This window comes from Falco rusticolus, chromosome 5 (assembly GCF_015220075.1).
Source record: "Falco rusticolus isolate bFalRus1 chromosome 5, bFalRus1.pri, whole genome shotgun sequence".
NCBI lineage: Eukaryota > Metazoa > Chordata > Aves > Falconiformes > Falconidae > Falco > Falco rusticolus.
The window spans coordinates 32291001-32310717 of NC_051191.1; the positions used below are offsets into that span (position 1 = coordinate 32291001).

General features: G+C 45.4%; 2 protein-coding genes across 4 annotated transcripts in view; one reads left to right on the forward strand and one right to left on the reverse strand.

The window, feature by feature from the left end:
* Positions 1-201: 201 nt before the first annotated feature.
* On the forward strand, positions 202-8798 carry CSRP2 (cysteine and glycine rich protein 2). Its single transcript, XM_037390145.1, has 6 exons — positions 202-322; positions 4274-4392; positions 6331-6499; positions 6940-7072; positions 7751-7844; positions 8466-8798. Exons 2-6 carry the CDS (start codon positions 4281-4283, stop codon positions 8540-8542), a joined length of 585 nt encoding a protein of 194 aa, XP_037246042.1. The 5' UTR covers positions 202-322; positions 4274-4280; the 3' UTR covers positions 8543-8798.
* A 4511-nt stretch (positions 8799-13309) lies between these two features.
* The window catches only part of ZDHHC17 (zinc finger DHHC-type palmitoyltransferase 17), a 71944-nt gene continuing 65536 nt past the window's right edge, over positions 13310-19717 (reverse strand). The window contains exons 16-18 of one of the 3 annotated variants that reach the window (XR_005104367.1): positions 18349-18443; positions 15082-16450; positions 13312-13575 (exon numbers count right to left, since the gene is read on the reverse strand). Coding sequence is in view for 2 of the 3 variants with exons in the window: in XM_037388343.1 (XP_037244240.1) it covers positions 16312-16450; positions 18349-18443 (234 nt within the window). In the remaining variant the exon portion in view is untranslated. Of the gene's footprint in view, positions 16451-18348; positions 18444-19717 lie in introns of all 3 variants that reach the window. The other 2 variants (XM_037388343.1, XM_037388344.1) reach the window with 2 other exon arrangements.

A 19717-nucleotide genomic window follows, 5' to 3' on the forward strand; every position in this document is an offset into this window, starting at 1 on the left:
AGGGGCTGGGGTCCCATCCGAGACCGCAGCTGGGGTACCTCCTCTGCCTCCCCGCCTCTCGGGGTGGCTGCAGCAGGGTCGCGCCCCACGCTCCCTCCCACAGCGCTGCAGGGACGGGGGGTCCCTGGGCGCACGCGGCTCCCCGGCCCCCCGCGCTGTCGGGGTCCGGCTCCAGCTGGGACGGGCTCAGGCCCCGCGGGTGGGGCCGAGAGCCGGGCTGGGAGCGGGGCTGGGACGGGCCCGCCACGGCTCCGCCCCGGCTCTTTAAGCCGCTGCGAGGCCACGCCGGGCTGAGACGCGCCGAAGCGAGACGGGCCCTGCGGTGAGTGGCGGGGCGGGCAGCGGGCGGGCACGGCACGGCACGGCACGGCACAGCCGGCCCCGGCCCCGCGGTGCGGGATGGGTCGCGCTGGTCGCTGCTGCCGCCGCCCGAGGCAGCGCCCCCGGGGCCCGGCCCGCCCCCCCGTGCGCGCCGCGGGGCTGCAGGGGCTGCCGGGGGGCGCCGCGGCGGGGCGGGGCGGGTGGCGGGCTGGGGGCGCCCCCTCCCGCCGCGACCGCTTGTGCGGGGCGCGGTGTCCGCACCGGGCGGTGCGGGAGCGGCAGCGGCAGCGGCACGGCCGGGGCTGCCTGCGGGGGCGGGGGGCGCCCAGCTGCGGTGTCCCCGGCGCGGCTCGGCTTGCTGGGCTCGACGGCGCTCGGCTGCCCGCCGGGGGGCTGGGGAAGCGCTCCGGGCGGCCCGCAGCGCCCCGTGTCTGCCCCGGGGCCCGTTCAGGTTTCCTGGCCTTAAACTGGCCGTTCGCTAACGGGCTGGAAGGGACTTGGCAGCCGCCGCGGCTCGGCCCCGGTGCTGCGGGGGGCGCCCGGCGAGCCGCCCTCTCGGCTGGGTACCGGCTCAGCACAAACCAGGTTTTTCTCATTAGAAGGGCAGCGGCTGCCAACAAACCTGCAACCGAAAGTCAGAATTGTTGGTACTGTTGAGTGAGATCATCTGGATGTTTAATTACTGCTCACGAGCTCCTTGAAGGCCTGCCTGAACTAGCCGAGAAGTCTTGAGGGAGCAGGGAGGGAAGGCTTAACGCAGGATGGGGAGACTGGATCTGCCACCTGTGGAGCGCTGGAAGGCGACCTGGGCGGCACGAAGCCCCAGGGCGCTGACAGGAGCGGGCCCTGGGCAGGCGCAGGCTGGGGTGCTGTCCTGCCTGCCGAGCTTTGTCCCCTTCCCCTCGGGTGTCCCCCAGCACCGCCGCTGCAGGTGGCCGGAGAAATACTGCTGTTCTTCCCACACAAGCCATAGTGGGAGTGTTACGGGGAGGGTAAGTGGAAGTATCTTCTGTGGAAGATAGTAAGGTCACCTTCAAGTACTGGCTTCAATTCCTTTTTGCTTTTCACCTCATGAATTCGCAGAGCCCTTATCAGAAGATGTGAACGGCTGATGGTTGCCGATCTCTAATACTTTTGTTTCCCTTGGGAAGAAGGGGTGTGGAGCTGCACCCCGCGCTGCCCGGTATTACATGGGAAATCTGGGGCAAAGCTGGAAACCTGATCCAGGTCCTCAGCTCTAATATGCATGGGAAACTAAATAATTGTTTGCTAACAAATGGTTACAATAACTTAGACTCATAAATGCACAAAAGAACATGAGCGTGGGGTGGTGAGAGGGAAAGACAGAAGTAGTTCTTGCAGTTAATACCATTTACGTTTTAGAAAGCATACAAAGTAGAAAGGAATCTCATCTTTTTTCCTTCCTTTTTTCCCCTCCTTTTTTTTTTTTCTTTCTTTTTTTTTTCCCCCTCCCCAGACCATGCATTCCTTTTCCAAAGCTTTGTGCAGCCTATATTCTCTTTAACTAAGGACGCTCTTTGCCATGATTGATGTCAGCTGCTGTGCGGTAGCACAGCCAAGCACTTGAATAAAAGAAATGGAATCTTAATTTTTAGACTCTACAGTTGTGCCAAGAATGACAAAGGCAAAGTGGGAAATGTCATAAACCTAATTTTATGGGCTTGGTCAGGGTATTAGCGCTAAACCATGGAGAAGTAATGGTGCTAATCCCTTGGAAGTATTAAACAAAGGGATATCTCAGTAATTAGTGTCCGTGTGCAAATGGCACTGCTCAGCCGCTCAGAGGAAGTTTCCTAAGCCTTTGCTTAGGAATGTACCTAAGATGCCCCAATTTAGGTTAATAAACTAATCTTGTTTTCCCACATGCCATGAATGGCTGTCTGCTTGTCTCGGACGAAGCTCTTGTAGCAGCTACTTGGCAGCACGTCTTCCTTGGGAACCATGCGACCTCCCCTGCATCCCTAAAACTGCTGAGCTACTGGTCAGGCTGCTTGGGCAGAAAGCTTGTTTTAGCGGCACTAGCAAGATGGGTCACTGAATTCAGGCTTAGCCAAAGCCGCTGCTCCGAGATGTGATCTGTGGGTCTGCGCTACCTCGCCTGGGGAGTGCGAGGCAGCAGCCTGGCGCCCACGGGACCCCTCGCTGTGCAGCGAGGCCTCTCCCACACGTTGGTGAGAGCCCTTAGAGAAAGGGGGATCTTGAAACAAAGTGCTTCTCTGTGGCTCCCTGTGTTGTGGCAGCACTTTGTTTCTGTTAGCCAGGGGGACAACTGGAGATGGGTAGTCCCCTGCTTCTGGCTCAGAGGGATGAGCAGCGAAGCCAACCGCAGGCAGCAAGTTGTGGGTGTTGTGTAGGGATGCTGTCGTGTGTCTCTTCTCCCTGTCTGGGCAGCATAGGAGAGCTTCTAAGGGTAATCAAAGGTGAGTTGTGCTGACAGACGTCAGAAGCCTCTGACAAATTCCTGCCTGCCTGCCCTGATAGCTGACCCATACCGCAGTGCTGCTGTGGGGAGCCTGCGGGGAGGGAATGGTGCTGCTGGTGGGGTGGGATGGGGTGACAGGTTCCGGTGGGAGAACCTGTGATCCTTGCCCAGAAACCCTGTCTGAAACAAGGGTCAGTAAGGAGCAGGAGAGGTGATGGGGCCTGAGCAGCTCCGCTGGGTTAGACTCGGGGAATTGATAGCCCTCTCTCTCCGTGCCGTTGCCCTCTGTGCTTGGGAGAGGTGGTCCTCTGGTCGTGAGCCACAGGGGAGCGAACCGGCATTAACCAATGGTTTCAAGTCAAGGGCAGTTCAGTGATGACTGGGAGATGAGCCTTCCACAAACCTGCTATGTTAGCTCGTGGTGGTGGTGGGAGGAGGAAAGCCCCAGAGAAGACGAAGGTGGCAGGTAGCGCTCTGCTTGGGGCTTTAACCCAGGATGGTTAATGGGAGAAGCAGGAGGAGCTCACAGTCGAGCTGTGTGGGAAGTGGTGGTGGCAGGAGTGCCGGGGAGCTCTGGAGAGGGAAGCTCAGCTTGAAATGGGAGACTGTTCCCAAGGCTGTAGTTTGACACAAGGGGTGATGGTGTCTGTCCCTCCCCATTAGCCTTCTGAGCATCCGTTGTAAGTAGTATGTGACAGGGACTTTGACTTTTCTTTTAAAGCCGCTGTGATTCTTTGAGCAGTTGGGTTTGGTTCATACACCTGCCTGGTAAAGGTGCAGTCCATGTAATAGTGGTGGGAGTCCCTGGGAAATAATCCCCCTTAAACTTCTTTGAAGTGCAGGCGTGATCTCAAAGGAGTTCAGAATGTCCCTGCAACCCTAGTAAGTGGTTCTCCAGTGAGGTGAACTTTGTCTCGTACTGCATCCTGAATGATAGGGCCTGCAGTAAAACAAAATGCCGTCGTTGGCACAATCGGTTTGCTTCCATCAGATGAGAGTCCCAGTGTTAGTGAAGAATAGAAACTGAAATTGTACCCATCGGGGGGGGGTGGTGGTGGTTTACTCATGGTGCAGTAAAGCCCTGGTGCGTGAAACTGTAATTTGTGCATATCCAGTTTATGTAACTTCCAAAACCCCGGGTAGGGACAGGAGGACACATCTTGTGAAGGCTGTGCCTTTTTTTCTTGCTGTTCAGCAGCAGTGGCCTCTGTTCCTCTTGCCAGTCCATCTGCTTTTACAAATAGCCGTAGAGAGCCTGCCTAAGCCTTTAAGTCTGGTCTGGGCTCTGAAGGGCTGAGAACTTGATCTGAACACAAAAAATTCTCATGCAGTGGAAGGTCAAGTTTTTAAACAGTTGGTGAAATCGCAGGCTTGTGCTCTGGTATGCAAACTTCGCAGACCTGGTTTAAAGGAGCCTGTAACCCCAGCTGTCCTTGAGCTGGGGTGATGGAGGGCACTGTGGTTAACAAACCTTTCCCCTTCTCCCCTCCCATCTGGCTGGGCACGCAGAACCACCATGCCAAACTGGGGAGGCGGCAACAAATGCGGTGCCTGCGGCCGCACTGTCTACCATGCCGAGGAGGTGCAGTGTGACGGGAGGAGCTTCCACCGGTGCTGCTTCCTCTGCAGTAAGTATTCCCCTCCCGCTCCCCTGCAAAACCTCTCCTGGCATAGCTGGGGGTAACACCAGCAAGGTGCTGGTCCACAGGAGACGGTCCAGGCTCAGCTGGCACCTGTGACACACCAGGGATGGCAGAGGCCAGAGATGTCTTTGTCCATTGTGTGCTGGGCTTCATTCCTGCTTCCTCCCCACGTGCTTCCTGGGCCCAGCAGTGCAGAGGGGAGGTACTATCCTGCCTGTCCCGCACGGGAGGGGTGGGATGCGCCTCCCAAAGCAGAGCACATCATGCTTTTCTCCTCCATTTGTCCCCCTCCCAGCCTTCTCCTCTGGAGTCTAAGGGATCTTTAGGATGGGAACCTGGCTTAAATGTTGCTCGTGCGGAGGAAAAAGCCCAGTGCCGAGCCCTGTTTGCACTGATTGGAGCTCAGCTGGACTTCTCCCGGTGGTCCCAGGGCCAGCAGCAGCTGAAGGAACAGTTATCAAACCTGAAGTCCCACGCAGACTGGGACACCAGTGAGCCTGAGCACAGCCGTGTTGTCAGTGCTTCAGCACAGCCAAAAGTCTAGACTTTCTTGGCACAGGGGCCTGTGGTTTATTTCAGATGACAGGAGTCCAAAGGATTATTTTCCAGCCCAACCAACAAGCCCAGTGAGGCATTGAAAATCACTTTCTCTGCTGAAAAGGCCTCTGCTTAGATGAAGGGAACAAAGGGTTGCTGTGAATCGGAGGCTCCTACTTTGCAAACAAACAGCCTGTCTGTCTGAATCGGAGAGTTTTACCTTATTACAAACACGAGGTACTGTTTTGTCCCACTTGCTGGTGTTTAATACCTGTAGGCAGAGCTAGGGGTTTAACTCTTCATATAAGCCCCAGTTAAACTGGCCCTCTCAAACTAGTTTGCTGTTAGTCTGCAGCATAACGTCAGTGCACTGTGCTGGCATGTGAGCCTCAGTGCACCTACGCTCCTTTCCCTTAGCTCTACAGCAGTCACAAAAAAAGATTAGATGTCTCAGCTGCCTCATTTTCAGCCTTTTATGGGAGTTTCTATTAAAAGAAACCTGGGACTTACAGCGAAACAATGGCTCTAGTGTGTCTGAGTATTTGCTTTTCCTTAGTGCATAGTTCTGTTGGAGTTTAAGTCTGTAGGCTTAACAAACATGCATTACTTGATTTACTTATTGGATATTTGTGTCTTATAAAAAGAACTTTGGAGCTAATGAATGCCATAAGCAAAGGTCACTCTGTATTTTGAAGACCTTCTTTTCAAACAAAAAATGCATAAGGCTTTTTCTTTTTTTCTTCCCCAAATTCTTTATCATGGGCATAATGCTGTTGCAGACGGAAAGAGCGTGCCAGTTGGGATATAAAAGGAGTAGGAAATAGTTCTGCCCTCCACTGTAACCTTGAGCAGAGTGCTTACATTGTGCTGAAGGACAATGTAGGAATGCCAGAAAAGCATGGCCTCTCCAGTGACAGCTGTGAAACTGTCCCAACTCTGCCCCAAACCAGCACTGAGGCGAGGGAAAACCTTCAAGGTCATGGGGTTTTTTCCGCAGCCCCACCCTGGCCAAAAGGGCAGGATGAGGGCTCTTCTGCCCTGGTAAGACTTTTGCTTCATACTGTATGGCATCTGTCAAGGGAAACTGCTGACTGCGCTATCTGGGTTTCTGAGCAGCCTCATTCATCAAACCACAGCAAGTTTCCAGGCTTTAAATGTCATGGTCATGAAGAGGTGGGAGGGAATAAAGCCCTTTATAGGGCTAAACATAATTTACTGATTCAAACAACGACCTGCTCCCTCTAATCTCTGGCAGTCCCACAGCCTAACAGGAAGAATTGTGGACAAGGAAACACGTAGCATCACTTCTCACTTGTTTTTTGGCTTACTATGTGTGCCGATGGAAATGGTCCCTTAAGGCAGTGTAACTTCGTGTTTTCCCTCCAGTGGTCTGCCGAAAAAACTTGGACAGCACAACAGTAGCGATTCACGATGCTGAGGTTTACTGCAAATCTTGTTATGGAAAAAAGTATGGCCCGAAAGGTTATGGATACGGCCAAGGAGCAGGCACGCTGAACATGGACAGGGGAGAGAGACTAGGCATCAAGCCTGAGAGGTGAGTGGACTGAGCTGGGCTGTGTGTGACCCTTGCCCTTCAGTACTTTTTTTCAGAGGAGTCTTTCAGGCTAGATTTCGTTTAGTTAACAGAATTATTTGTAGCTTACTATCTGATAAATCCATGTCCTGAAACAGAATTGAGCACTTCCCTGGAAGTAAAAAGGGGCTGGCTCCTCAGGAAGCTAGCTTTTACAGTAGCTTCTTTTTATCCTTTGAAGCATGGCATTTCTCATCTTTGTTTTTGGTTGTTTGTTGGTTCCCCCCCCCCAAGTGTAATTGGATTGTAATTATTGGATAGAGTTGCTGGTAACTTCTCCAGTTTTGCAAAAGTACTGTGTTCTGTACTGCGTGTTGGATGCTGCTCTGTCAGTGTTGTTAAGAACAGCAAGAGGTCATTTAGTAAAAGAGTAAAGACAACAAATGTCCTGTTTCTTTCAGCACACCCTCTCCCCACCGACCCACAACAAATCCAAACACTTCAAAGTTTGCTCAGAAGTTTGGAGGGGCAGAGAAATGCTCTAGGTGTGGTGATTCTGTTTATGCAGCAGAGAAAGTAATAGGAGCTGGAAAGGTAAGGAACTGCGTGTGCTGTTTTGTACCTGCTACATGGACTTTAAAGTGAGCAAGGTACATTATGCGGGTTCCAGTAGGGAACCAGCTATGGGGCAGTTACCCTAAAATTGCATTTCTTAGCATTGGAAATAGTCGTCAATCAACTTAATTGAACAAAAAGCACTTGAAATGCAGGGTGATGAGTGCTCACCTTGGATTTCAGAGGTGAGGCTTCAATAAAATCTTGTCTGTCAAGCCAAATGAGTACCAGAAACTGAAACTGAGTACCAGAGCACTCTCCCCCAAGAACAGGGAACTGTCTTGGGGTGTGCAGCTTATGATGGAGGCTGAATGTTTCAGCAGAAAGGGGATGTTCTCTGAAAAAAACATGTAAAACTGTGTGAGTCTGCCAGCAGTCTGAGTTGCTGCAGAGAGCCAAGATCTGCTCTGAATTGATTAGAGCAAGCCCAACCCTTTTAGAATGCTGCCCTGAGGGTGCTCTATGGAATTCAGGGCTTTGGGCCACTCATGGAAATGAAAATACACTAATCTGTTACTGGTACACTTGAACTGGTTTTTATTGCAGCAGTCATCTATAAACAATACTAACGCAGGCATCTCCAGTTAATGCATTTTTTACCAACTCAGGCATGCTGTGTATTTGAAACTGTGTGTGTTTGGTTTTTTTTTCACCTAGCCGTGGCACAAAAACTGCTTCCGATGTGCCAAGTGTGGAAAAAGCCTAGAATCTACAACCCTAACTGAAAAAGAGGGAGAAATCTATTGTAAAGGTGAGGAAAGAAACAAAGATCATTTGTTTATGGTTCAAGGTGATGTGTTGCAAGGATGGATGCTGAATTTATTCCTGGTATAAGAAACTTTCAGGCTCCCGTCAAGATGCAAGTGCTCTGTAAGTCATAGGAACACAGCTGAGAAATTAAGTATTAATCAAGCTGCTGATGTAGCTCACATTTGCTTCAAGCAAAACAGTACGTACTGAGAAATGCAGCAGCAGCAGCCTGTGCCCTCTGCCTGGGCCAGAGAGCAGATCAGAGTAAGGCAACAAGCTAGGAAGCACCCTGCCGTGCCTTCTTGCGTGGTATCACTCATGGATGTGTACTTGATCCACCCAGTGGTTTGATGGCAACATATGCCTTAACAGATACCTAGCCACGGAACCAATGTACAAATTGCTTTCACAAGGTAGGCTGGGAACTACAAAGATCGAACAGCTGTGGCTGTTGCGTTCGGTCATGGCAGTCACACAGCTTAAAACACTTTTAAGCATTGCTTCTGATGGGATGTTCTGGTGACACAACAGGGAAGCGACTGAGGGCTCGGCCTAGACAGTGCTGTTCTTAATTAACGAGCCAGGAGCCTCAGGTACTACTACATGATCATCTTTCTTGCAGGTTGTTACGCAAAGAACTTTGGCCCCAAGGGATTTGGTTATGGCCAGGGAGCGGGTGCCCTCGTTCATGCCCAGTGAGGGGGCACAGCTCAAAACCCCTCATGGCTCTGCTGAGATCCTGCTACAAGAAACAAGAGAATTTCCTAATTGTTACTAACTACTGTGAAACAGACACTAGTTACTGTAGTGCTTGGGCATATGTGCAGCAGATGATTTTTTTTTTAAAATGAAAAAAAAAAAAGGGCACTGCTTGTTTCCTTGCTTTGTGTATCACACTGTAACATTATTACTGAGTATCAGTTCAATAAAGCTTTGCTTGTTGATATATCCTAAAGCCAAGCGTTACTTATCTTTTATTGCTGTCAAAGCATGTAAGGGGAGCATTTTTGGGGTACTTCAGAGATGCAGGGGGGGAGGTATTGAATCACTTAGGTTGGAAAAGAGCTTTAAGACCACTGAATCCAACTGTAAACCTAGCACAGCTGAGTCCACCACTAAACCCATGTCCCTAAGCACTGCACTGATGCATCTTTTAAATACCTCCAGGGATGGTGATTACACCACATCCCTGGGCAGCCTGTTCCAGTGCTTGACCACCCTTTCAGGGAAGAAATTTTCCCTAATACTCAATCTAAACCTCCCTTGGTACAACTTGAAGCCATTTCCTCTTGACCTATCGCTTGTTACTTAGAAGGGACTGGCTACAGCCTCCTGTCAGGCAGCTGTAGAGAGCAATAGGGTCCCCCCTGAGCCTCCTTTTCTCCAGACTAAACAACCCCAGCTCCCTCAGCTGCTCCTCATAGGACTTGTGCTCCAGACCCTTCACCAGCTTCATCGCCCAAAGCTGTATGATGATATAGACTTGGTGCAGACCTTCACTGTAAGCCCAATGTGACTGAAAGCTGGACATCCATAAGTCATGGCCTTCAGAGGTGAATGACTGTTCTCCAGTATCACAACATTATATGCACGTAAAAAGCAACTAGCAGCTCACTCCACAGAAGTAAATCTTGAAATCTACTGCTGGGTGCAGCGACACAGCTCTGAAAACGATAGCTTGTACATAGCGGTGTGCCTAAGTGGCTGGCTGGCTGCCACACAGTCTCTAGTGAATGGAAAACAAACTTTTTTCACCATAGTATTTTGTGGGATTGCACCTGCTTTGGTATTGAGGTGTTGTTATGCACAGAATTTACTATGCACAATGAGTACTCCAAGACAGCTGCAGATTAATACCATCCCTACTCAGCCATTGACCAAGCTCAGGACCACCACATCAAACTCAGGTTTACGAGCAGCTTTTGATCTTCTCTTGATTGTGCTAGGATATAGTTCCCTGAAGATGGTGGAGGAGCCTCTTGAGGATGGCACCTGACAAGCTAGCTGCAGCCCAACAACAGAGCAGAATAAAATTCTGTCTTTAAATACTCTAGTAGAAAATGTGACTTGAACTCAAGTTGATGAGCAAGGAGTAATAACAATTAAACACCTCAAATGCAGTGTAGGCCAGTCACCAGTTGGGTGAAAGCCATACTAGTCAGGGACCTTGACTCTGCTAATGCAGCTCTTCAGGAACTGCTGCTGATAAAGGTCTATGATTAGGAGACAATTACTTTTGCCTTAGCCAGATCTTGAGCAGAAAACTCACAGAAGAGCTTGGCTTCTTCCAGGGGCTGGAGCAGGTCCCAACACAAGCCTGCAAGGCCTGAGCTGAGAGCACCTGCAACTGCATTTCTTGTGAAACAAATGGGAGCCACCCCCTCACCAGGAGACCCAGGACCAGCCCACCACAAAGGCCTTGTGTGAGAACACGGTACTTAAGCCTAAAACAGTTATGCAAAAATCACCCCTTTAAGACAACTTGCCTTATTTTTCTGCTAGTAACCAGCATCTAGTATAAGCAGTTTCGCTATTTTAATTTTTTTTTTTAAAAAAAAATCTAATTCTGAGTTTCTCGAGCACCTGAAGCAGACCTTCACCAGCGTGCTCAGGCTCTTCTGCAAAGCTCCTTTTCAAAAGCTAAAGGCTTTGTTGCCTAGAATAAGGAGGGGAGGCACACGGTGTCTGGGCAGATGCCTCTTCACAGCACAAACCGTGCCTCAGAGGAGCATCCCTGAGCTCCAGCAGGTTGGTTGTAGGAGCGCCCTTCCACCCCTCCCAGCAAAGGGCATGCCCTTGCACAACAAGGGCTTCACTAGACGTCGACTACATCCATGGGGAGGCACAAGCTCTGTCCCAGTAGCTACAACCCACATGGTGCTCCAGGGTGGAGGGGGAGGTTCAGTTTCAACTCTCATTGTGCCCAACAGAAGTTAGTTAAAGAAAAAATGAGGTTTGAAACTCTGTCTGGTTTGGGAAGCAGGCAGGCCGATACTTTTTTTGGAGAAAAAAACCTTCACAGAGTGCATTTATGGAGATGTATTCAAGGCAGAGAATACTGGAATAAAATGCTAAGCAAGTGGGTCGGTGCAGTCTAAGGCAGAGTTTCAAGCAACATCTGTGACTGCAGTCTGAGGCGGTGAAGCAGTGCAAGCCAAAAGCCTAATTAGAAAAATACTTACTAGTCAAAATAATACACAAAGAGCATTTTGTACAGGTTACAAAGGAACAATGTGGTTCTGAGGAAGGACAGCCAGCTCAAAATGTGAGCCAAGAGCTTGCACAGTTCACAGAGAGGGAAAGATTACAACTGAAAAAGACAACAGTAAGGCAGAAGCAGCACACATTTCAGGTGGGAGTGAGACAGCAACAGCGCAGCCCAGGAAACCTGGGCAGAAACCTTTGGTCCTGCTACTCATACTGGTGATTCCCAATACGCCCCAAACAACAACAAAAACCCCCAACCCCGAAAAAAGTACTTTTCTCCTTTGCCAACTTGGCAGTTGTGCAGGAAGGGTTGATCCCCTCCAACTCTTCCAACCTGAGCAGGGACAGCTCTATCTTACAAGCGGTATCCAGGCCCCAGCAGCCAACAACATGAAGACAATGACCATATTCCCTTTCCATAGCCTTGCCTTGCTACCTGATGGAAGTGCTTCCTCTTCTGAGGAAAAGCATTGTAAAATGCTGAGCGGCACTGTTTGATAGACAGAAACTAAGATAATGCTCCTAACACACTACTGAGCTGATGAAACACCTCCCCATTAGTTGATGTAGCTACTGTAGTGGATCGAATCCCACGACATTAGCAGAGTTGGCAGGTGCAATTTATGCTGACAAAAATGGGCATCTAACACATTACTCATTTACCTATAAAAAGAGAGCTTTAAGTTCCTAGAAAAATGAACTGTAGAAGTGAGTGGAAGTGATGAAAACTGCTAACAACCAAGGGCTTTCATTTCCTGGAGGGAGTCACAGCGATACCTCGCAGCTCCATACTGCTCTACACCTCACTAGCTAACTTAACAACAGAACAATAAAGAAATGAAGGAAAAAAGGAAACTTGTAACCATGAAGACAATATACCAGTCAAGAGAAATGATTACCCTGCACTGAAGTGCTTTCACTTGGGTACTGTCAACTCCTCAGCTGCAGCAAAGCACTGGTGAATAAAAAAACTCAGCCCAGGCTGGAGTAACGCTTTGAGTTAGTCTCGGTTTGGAGCCCTGATTCCAGGAGAGACTGGTTCTCAACAGTACTTTGACTTCATGATCGGGAGATCTTAAGCAGTATCTAGGATTGGAGGCCATATGGATATAGCACTAAGTTTGTAAGATGCTGCAAAAAAATTCAACCTGGAATTAGCAGGTGCAATTTTTACTGATATCCATGCAGCAGCCTAAGGTGGGTAAAATCCAAACACAAGCATTCACAAGTAGGCATTGCTTTCGTAGCAAGAAAAATCTGATTTTACTTAAAGGCAGCTCATGGGAGGTACAAAGGAGTGAACTGTAATCAAGCCATAATGAGGGTGCAGAGGGCAGGTTCCTCCCGAGTAAACAAACCCAGTAACCAGCTTTCAAGTCATCAGGAGCCCACCCATACCTCCCAGGAGCAGCAGCTGCTCTGGTGGAGCACTGCAAATCTCCGACAGAGACCTTCAGCACAGAATGTCTTTTTTAAAAACAGGAAGTACCTTCCCTGATCTTTACCAGACAAGTCAAAGGGTGGTCAGCAGAGGCAAGCTTGGGCCCAGCCTCACCAGAACCATTGCTTGGGGATGGGGAAGGGGAGAAGAGCACCAACAATTCTCAGTGTCAGTATTGAACCCACAACCATCAGAAACCAGAGAGACTTTTTTTTTTCCTCCCCGTTAGGTATGCTCTTACGTCCCAGCCTCATACTTTTAACACATACTGCTGGTTATAAACATCCTGATTAAAGCCCAACTTGGATGGTTACCTTGGTTCTACTCAAAATCTGACCTTCAGCACAGACCAGAAGAGTCAAGGTATTCTGTCTCCTGCAAGCGCAACATAGAAGCACACATCTTGGTCATATCTCCCAGCCTTACCTGGATGTTCTGTTTACCCTTAGAATACCTCAAATGTCATTTAAATATGCACATTTGGCCACCTGAAACATTCCCTAGAAGGAATTTCCCCTTAAGAAACATTACCTTGCAAGCATGTTTTGCACAAAAGAAAGGACTATCTAATTAGTGAATGGTAACTCTATAATTGGTAGTACAAAGGGCTTCACCGAAACCCCGTTCAGTGGTTCACAGGATTTCACACAGGCACAGACCTGGGTACAAACTACCTTTCAGACACCTGTAAATCTTTCCGGAAAGACTTTACTAAAGTAAAATGCAAGATAGCAGCTAGTTTTTCCTGGTGTGGCTTCTGAAACTGGACAGAAACACCACTGTGTGAAATCACATCCCAAGTCAAGACAAACACTGCATCTAAGAGTCAATATTTATTTGATTAATAACTTACAAAATTTAACAGATTTAATTTATGTAAGGAGAGCTAATTTATTAAACATTTTACAGATTTTTTTTTTTTGTTCACAATGTAATACATCAAGATCTCGACAGTATTAAAATAATACTTGGCACAGTTATAAATAAAGAATATACAAAAAAATCCATAGCTTAAAATGTAGCGATGCTGTTTTACACATTAATTAAAAAAAATAATCTGGTGGACATCAAAGAATACAGAAACCTGCAAAGAAACAGCACATGTTTAGGGCCAAGACAAAATTCCCATTTATTCTACCTATGCCAGATTAAGTTAGTCTGATCTGCTGTTGGTCTGGATCAGCTTTGTTAAGTTTCAGAAGCAATGCAGTTTTGGTTCAACAAGTAATTTGTAAGTTTGATAACTTGACAGAAAAATGCTGCATAGTTGGCTCCCCCCTGCGTGATTTTATGATTTTACATCAAACAATTCAGTGTTACTCAAGACAAGTTACATTTTGCACTGGAAACTTCATACATCCCAAATCCATATAGCAAATTAATTTTCACAACTACCTACTATTACCCAAATTCTGCAGGCCTTGAGAGAACTGTCACCAGAGAGCTATTAACAAGTAAATAGTGCAGAACTCACTACATACTACCAAAGATCACCTCTTCTTTTGCAAACATTTTTGACATGGACTGCGTGACAATTCATGGCAGTTAATGCTACTGGGCAACTAAACCCAAAACTTGTATCACATACTGAACTGCTCTCCTGGTGCTAGGCGATGCTTAATAAAGTGTATCAAACTTCAAGTCAGCTGACCCCCAGCAAAAATGTGGGAAAAAAAAAAAAAGAACAAATATGCAGGACATTACTGGTGATTAAAATAAACATTGTAAATTCTTCATGCTTTTTTCTGATTAGAAAAAATAGGAATAACTGATATTAACTGTTTTCACTGAAAGAGAATGTGTCTTCATTAGGATTACAAATTTTGTCTGACAAAAATAGTAAAAGCTTCTTGCCACCCCTACACCCAAACTTCTCCCATTAAAACTGTGTCCAAGACGATGTTGACTTTTCCAGTATTAAACATTCAAGTACTCTAAAGCTGCACTTCTGTAAATCCTGATATCTGGTACTTGCAAACTAAGTGTGTGTCTTGAGATCAATGAACAACTACAGAAAAAATGTTTACTTGCAAATACTGAACATCAACTATTTACAGTTTCACTGCTCCTCTTACTAAGGCAAGGGCCGGGAATACCACTAGATTGCTTTATTACCAGTAATCTGCATATTACAGAAAACGCTAATTTTGCCAAGCATCAAACATGCAGTGAATTTGCAGGGCATAATGCCTATTAACAGCAATATTGAACATCACTAAAAGCTCATTAGATATCTTCCTACACTTTTTTTGGTTGAATAAAATGAAAATGAGCAGCTTTGAATACACTAAACACACCCACAGAGAGAAAACTATTTGATAAATTATTTATATACAGATACACATTCTTTACACTAGTCTCAGACATCTGCTTTCAGGTCCCTCCCCAAACTCCCCTCACAGGTTTCTCGAACCACTGGGTTGCTACAGCACTTAGAAGAGAACTAACCTGATTCTCAGTCTCTCTGTAAACAATAGTTAAGGAAGCAGTGAACAATTCACTATGAGTTTATGAAAACACCATAACAAAAAATCAGTGCATCACATTCAAGAAAAGCCCCTTTGGAATGCAATTTCAGGTCATTCCTTACCTTCCAAACATATCTGTAGCATGAGAACTTAAAAAACCAGAAATTAAGGGTGATTTCCACGTGCCAGTACACCATCATCTTCAGAAGTTGCGTTACATTTTCTGTGTGTGCGTGCTATCAGGGCGATTTTAAATTATTTGTTTTACAGATTGGTTTCCATTATTTTACATCCAAGCAAAGTAAATATTTCAGACAACATTGGGTTTTACTTCTGCAGTTGCATTCAATTTAAAACTGTCTTGTCTTTTTATAACTGAGATATTTGCTTTCACATCTGTGGTTTCCCCCATGCAATTTCTCTTCCAACAGTTCTCCAATTACACTACGCTGTACTGTATGAGGACCAAACCTAATATTAAAACAATGCTAGTTTGTAAGTTGCTTATATTAATTACTTCATAGTAAATGAATTTTTTCCCCTTTCTTCCTGAACATTATATGCTGTGATTAAGTTTTACAGGTGTATCATGCATTTAAACAGGGCTTTAATTTTGACAGAAGAGCTTTCCTTATTTTTGTAATTGTTTATTTCAGACTATATGGTCTCAGAACAGGGTTACTACAAGTATTTAGTTGTACCACTAGCTGGTGGCAAAAACAATCACCATAAAATGTGGGCAAAGTATTTTTTCTCAACATTATCTGACATGCCCTACTGCTAAAACTTAACATGTTACAGGGGATTCCCACCACGTGATGTAACAGTACTGAAAAGCACATTTTTCAATGTACGAAATACTACAGAAAATCTGTATTAAAAAAATCACATTACAGGGACTACAACATAGCAATCAGTGAACTCTGCATCATGAAATTTAGTTTTATACTCTATATTCTTGTTTCAGTGGAATTATATTGGGAAATAAGTTTTTCTGCTTAGCACAACATAACTACTTATGTCAATACTTCAGTAACCTCATGCTCCATTGTGAAAGACCTTAAATAAAAACCCCAGCAACAAATACTGTGAATATGCTGTCGCAAATAATTCTCATGTTAAGAACTGTTAAAATCCCTTTTTGATCTTCCTCCTCTTCCTTATCAGGTTTGGCAGTTTATTCTGTCCATTTTTACTTTTGTTAATAAAATTCTGATGAAGAGAAGGTACCTTATGATTCATCATCAGCCCTACACATAGCATGCTACTCTTCAAGGGATGCGGATTCGAGAGAGAGAGAAAATTTTTCAGGCACCACTCAGATATGATATGCTCACAGGATGAAGGTGGTGCTACACTAGCTGGTAGCCTGATCCTGAAGTTTGATCATATTCTATTGTATACTGCCTTGTCCAGTCCACGATAACAGGCCGAAAAAGACCACAGCATCTGAATTCAAAGAAGTCTATAACGTTCCTTATACATCCATGGCTAAAAACAAACCAAAACCACATGTTAGTAAGCAGTATCACAGCTGATCTAACAAAGTACAACATTTTTCGTCTACCCACAAATCCGATCCTTCACCCTTTAAGTTCCTAACTGTAGAAAACCAATTCAGTTAGGAATTATCTTAGTGCTTGTTGATGAGCGAGTTCTGAAATAAAAGTAGTCACCAGACCTGGACACAAACAAGACGCTAACTTTTTCTCTACTACCTACAAAACCGTATGGAGAAATGTAACATGTTATTGGCGATGCACCATCATGTAGCGTAGCGTGGCAATTCAGATCCCTTTCTAAGGGGTAAGCTGCATTGTACGGATGGATGCAAGGCAAAACAGCATGGCCTGGATGTCTTCCTAGAATAATTTCCATTTTTATTAATATCTATTTCTGCCACACGTACCAATCCACCAGCTGCAAGTCTAAGATCAATTAAGTCCCTAGGCAACACAAATTAAGAAAGCATTATCTGAATTAAACGAACTACTCAAGTGCTTTCCACTGCTGAATCAATTAATTGTCAAATATTTAAGATACCTACATCAAAATTCCAACATGTTGGGTTTTTTAAACTTAATTACACATGGGCTGGATAGATCATGGTTTTCTGGAAGAGAAATTCCTGTTATGACCTGCAAGAGCAAGTCTAAGCAACCACTTGATGTCAATTCTTCATCTGACAGGTGATGCCAAGCAGTTATTTATTATATTAAATATTTATTATATATATTATCTGGTGTTATTTTCAGGAGTCTTTTTTATAACAGCAGCTTCTTCAGTGAAAATAGTTTGTGAATGTGACTTTAGTTTGGAGATCAAACCAGTGGGGTTCTCCTATCCCACGCACCACCCTGTGTTCTTCAGGCAAAATGATTATCTGGTTTTCTTACAACTCTAATCTGTAGGAAGACTGCAACCATACAGAGATGCTTATCTGCATCTTACCAGAAGTTTTGTAAGGAGAGATACTAAAAAAAAAAAAAAAATAAAAATCACACAAACTTCTAGCACAAAAATCAAACTGCAACAATAACACCAATCTTCTGTGTGCCACCTGAAAGAACAGCAGCCCCCAGAGGAGACGCCGCATACACAGCAGGATTGAGACATGCCTCTGTCCTTTCACTGCTCCTTTTGTAACGTGCCCATAACCCACCGACATACCAGCCTCATGCCTTCATTTATTTCCTGCTTTGGCTCCACAAGCTGCTCCGTGCTGCCGTATTCTCATCCCCGTGCTGTTTCACCCCCAAGCACCCCTCTTTCAGCTTGCACCCTCATTACTACAGAAACCAGAATGCCAAGCTACCCTTCACATACTGATAACCAAAAGCCCATGCCTCACCCATGCAACACCCACTTCAGTTCCTGGGGCTGCCTGCTCCCTTCCCCACAAACAGTTTTGCCCATGCCCTTCCTCCCGAGCAGGAAGGAAGTGCTGCCTCTTTTCTCGCGGTAAAGAGAGCAACTGGACAATGCAAATTCAACAGCACATTAAATATTAATCAGGAGAAAGTGCCTGGCGTGAAAGTGAAGATCCAGGTCCACATCGACATCATGCAATAAGCAACCACCTCTGCTTTGGGCATCTGATTTATAAAGAGGATATTTATTTCCCCATAAACACCACAGCAAAATATGACCACTGCTGGAAACCATTCTTTTCTATGTTTATGCATCCCTGTCTACAGTCACTACAAAACATTTATCACTTCCTTTAACTGGACAGAATGTGTTACTGTAAAAATAGCTGACAGATCCAGCATTCCAAGTACTGAAAATACTCTGAAAGTATTTAGCTATGTTCTGTTTCAACAAGCTGCACCATTCAGATGTATGCAAGGCTACAAAAATAAGAAATATGTTTACACTTTAAAACTTACTTGAATGGGCTTTCAATAGATGTGGTTGTAACTTTAAAGTGCTTGTATCTTCTTGCATTCATTCTTTCATTTGTCGTGATACCCAAGCAAGATATCTGAAGACAGAAGAAGAGTAAGCAATTTAGCACATGTAAAAGACATGCAAACAAGTCCTGCATGAGCCAGACCAAAACAAGCCCTAGCATGAGGATCAAATGTATTGTTTAATACTCCTTCTTTTGAAGAAAGAATTTTTGTCTGGGGAAATTACCAGGTCCTGACATAAAACACCATGCAACAGGTGTACCAGACTGTCCAAACAGTTTAATTTTGAAAGTGATCAGAAATAAATCACGATCACTGAATAAACTGTGACTTCTTGGTTCGTAAGAAAGAGATGCCTTTACTACATTGTCAGCTGAAGTGTACTGTAAAAAAAGATTCCAGAGTTACTTTATACAGCATTTGAATGACTTTGGTTTCCTCCTGACACTCTGGTTACAGCTCCAGCAATACATTTTTTCCCATTTATAAATTTGTTGCAGTAACGTAACTTTTCTGTCTGCAAGACAAAAAGATGACAGGAAAAAAACATGGGGTTTTTGTTGTTGTTGTTTTTTCCCTTTTTAGAGAACCATTTGGCCCAAAGATTATTTTCTGTAACAGCTTTCCAGCTATGTTAGCCTAAAAGAGTATCTTAAGCAAAACTGGAGTTTACTGTAACGTGATGTAATTGGAAACAAAAATGTGAGAAGTCCCTTAGCGACCTTGTACTACAGGAAGACAAAATCTTGTAATTCCTAGTGAAATATAAAAAGTCAACTCTGCCGCATGCTACAAAAGCAACATTTTAAAAGTTAAGTTTGGGCTGGCTTGCCTCATTTAGATGTACTTAATATCCTAGTGAAGTTTCATGTCTATGTATATAAACGGACTCTCAGTGGCCAACTTCTGAAGTAGGAAATACAGGTTTTTAATTATTTTTCTTAGATAGTAGTTAGTGTTTTGACAATAACTCTGACCAGTTCAATAACAAGTCCAAATTTTATGATGGAGAGGAAAAGTAAAAGTAGTAAGAGCAGGGGCTACGCAGTTGCAAAATAATCTCTATCAATTTCATTATTATAGCAAGCTCCAAAGATACTTGCCCAGAACAATCCTCAGTTTTCTGTGCATAAAACTCTTGAGAAATTTAGTAATATGACTGTGTGTTTGGTTTTCATTTTTCAAGGATGATTATAAAGAACTCAAATGCTAGGATTATTTTGCTTAATTACACTAACAATACAAAATACTATGAGACTTATTTTTCCAAGTGGCATAGTTCAAAGATTAACAGGAATCCTCAATGGGGAATTTAATGGACAATGATACAAGTATGATGGAAGAC

Excerpts from the sequence above, each read along its gene's own strand:
- CSRP2 (XM_037390145.1), top strand. The coding sequence starts at position 4,281 with ATGCCAAACTGGGGAGGCGGCAACAAATGCGGTGCCTGCGGCCGCACT. Across the intron at positions 6,500-6,939 it reads CTAGGCATCAAGCCTGAGAG|CACACCCTCTCCCCACCGAC; the intron begins GTGAGTGGACTG and ends TGTTTCTTTCAG. Across the intron at positions 7,073-7,750 it reads AAGTAATAGGAGCTGGAAAG|CCGTGGCACAAAAACTGCTT; the intron begins GTAAGGAACTGC and ends TTTTTCACCTAG.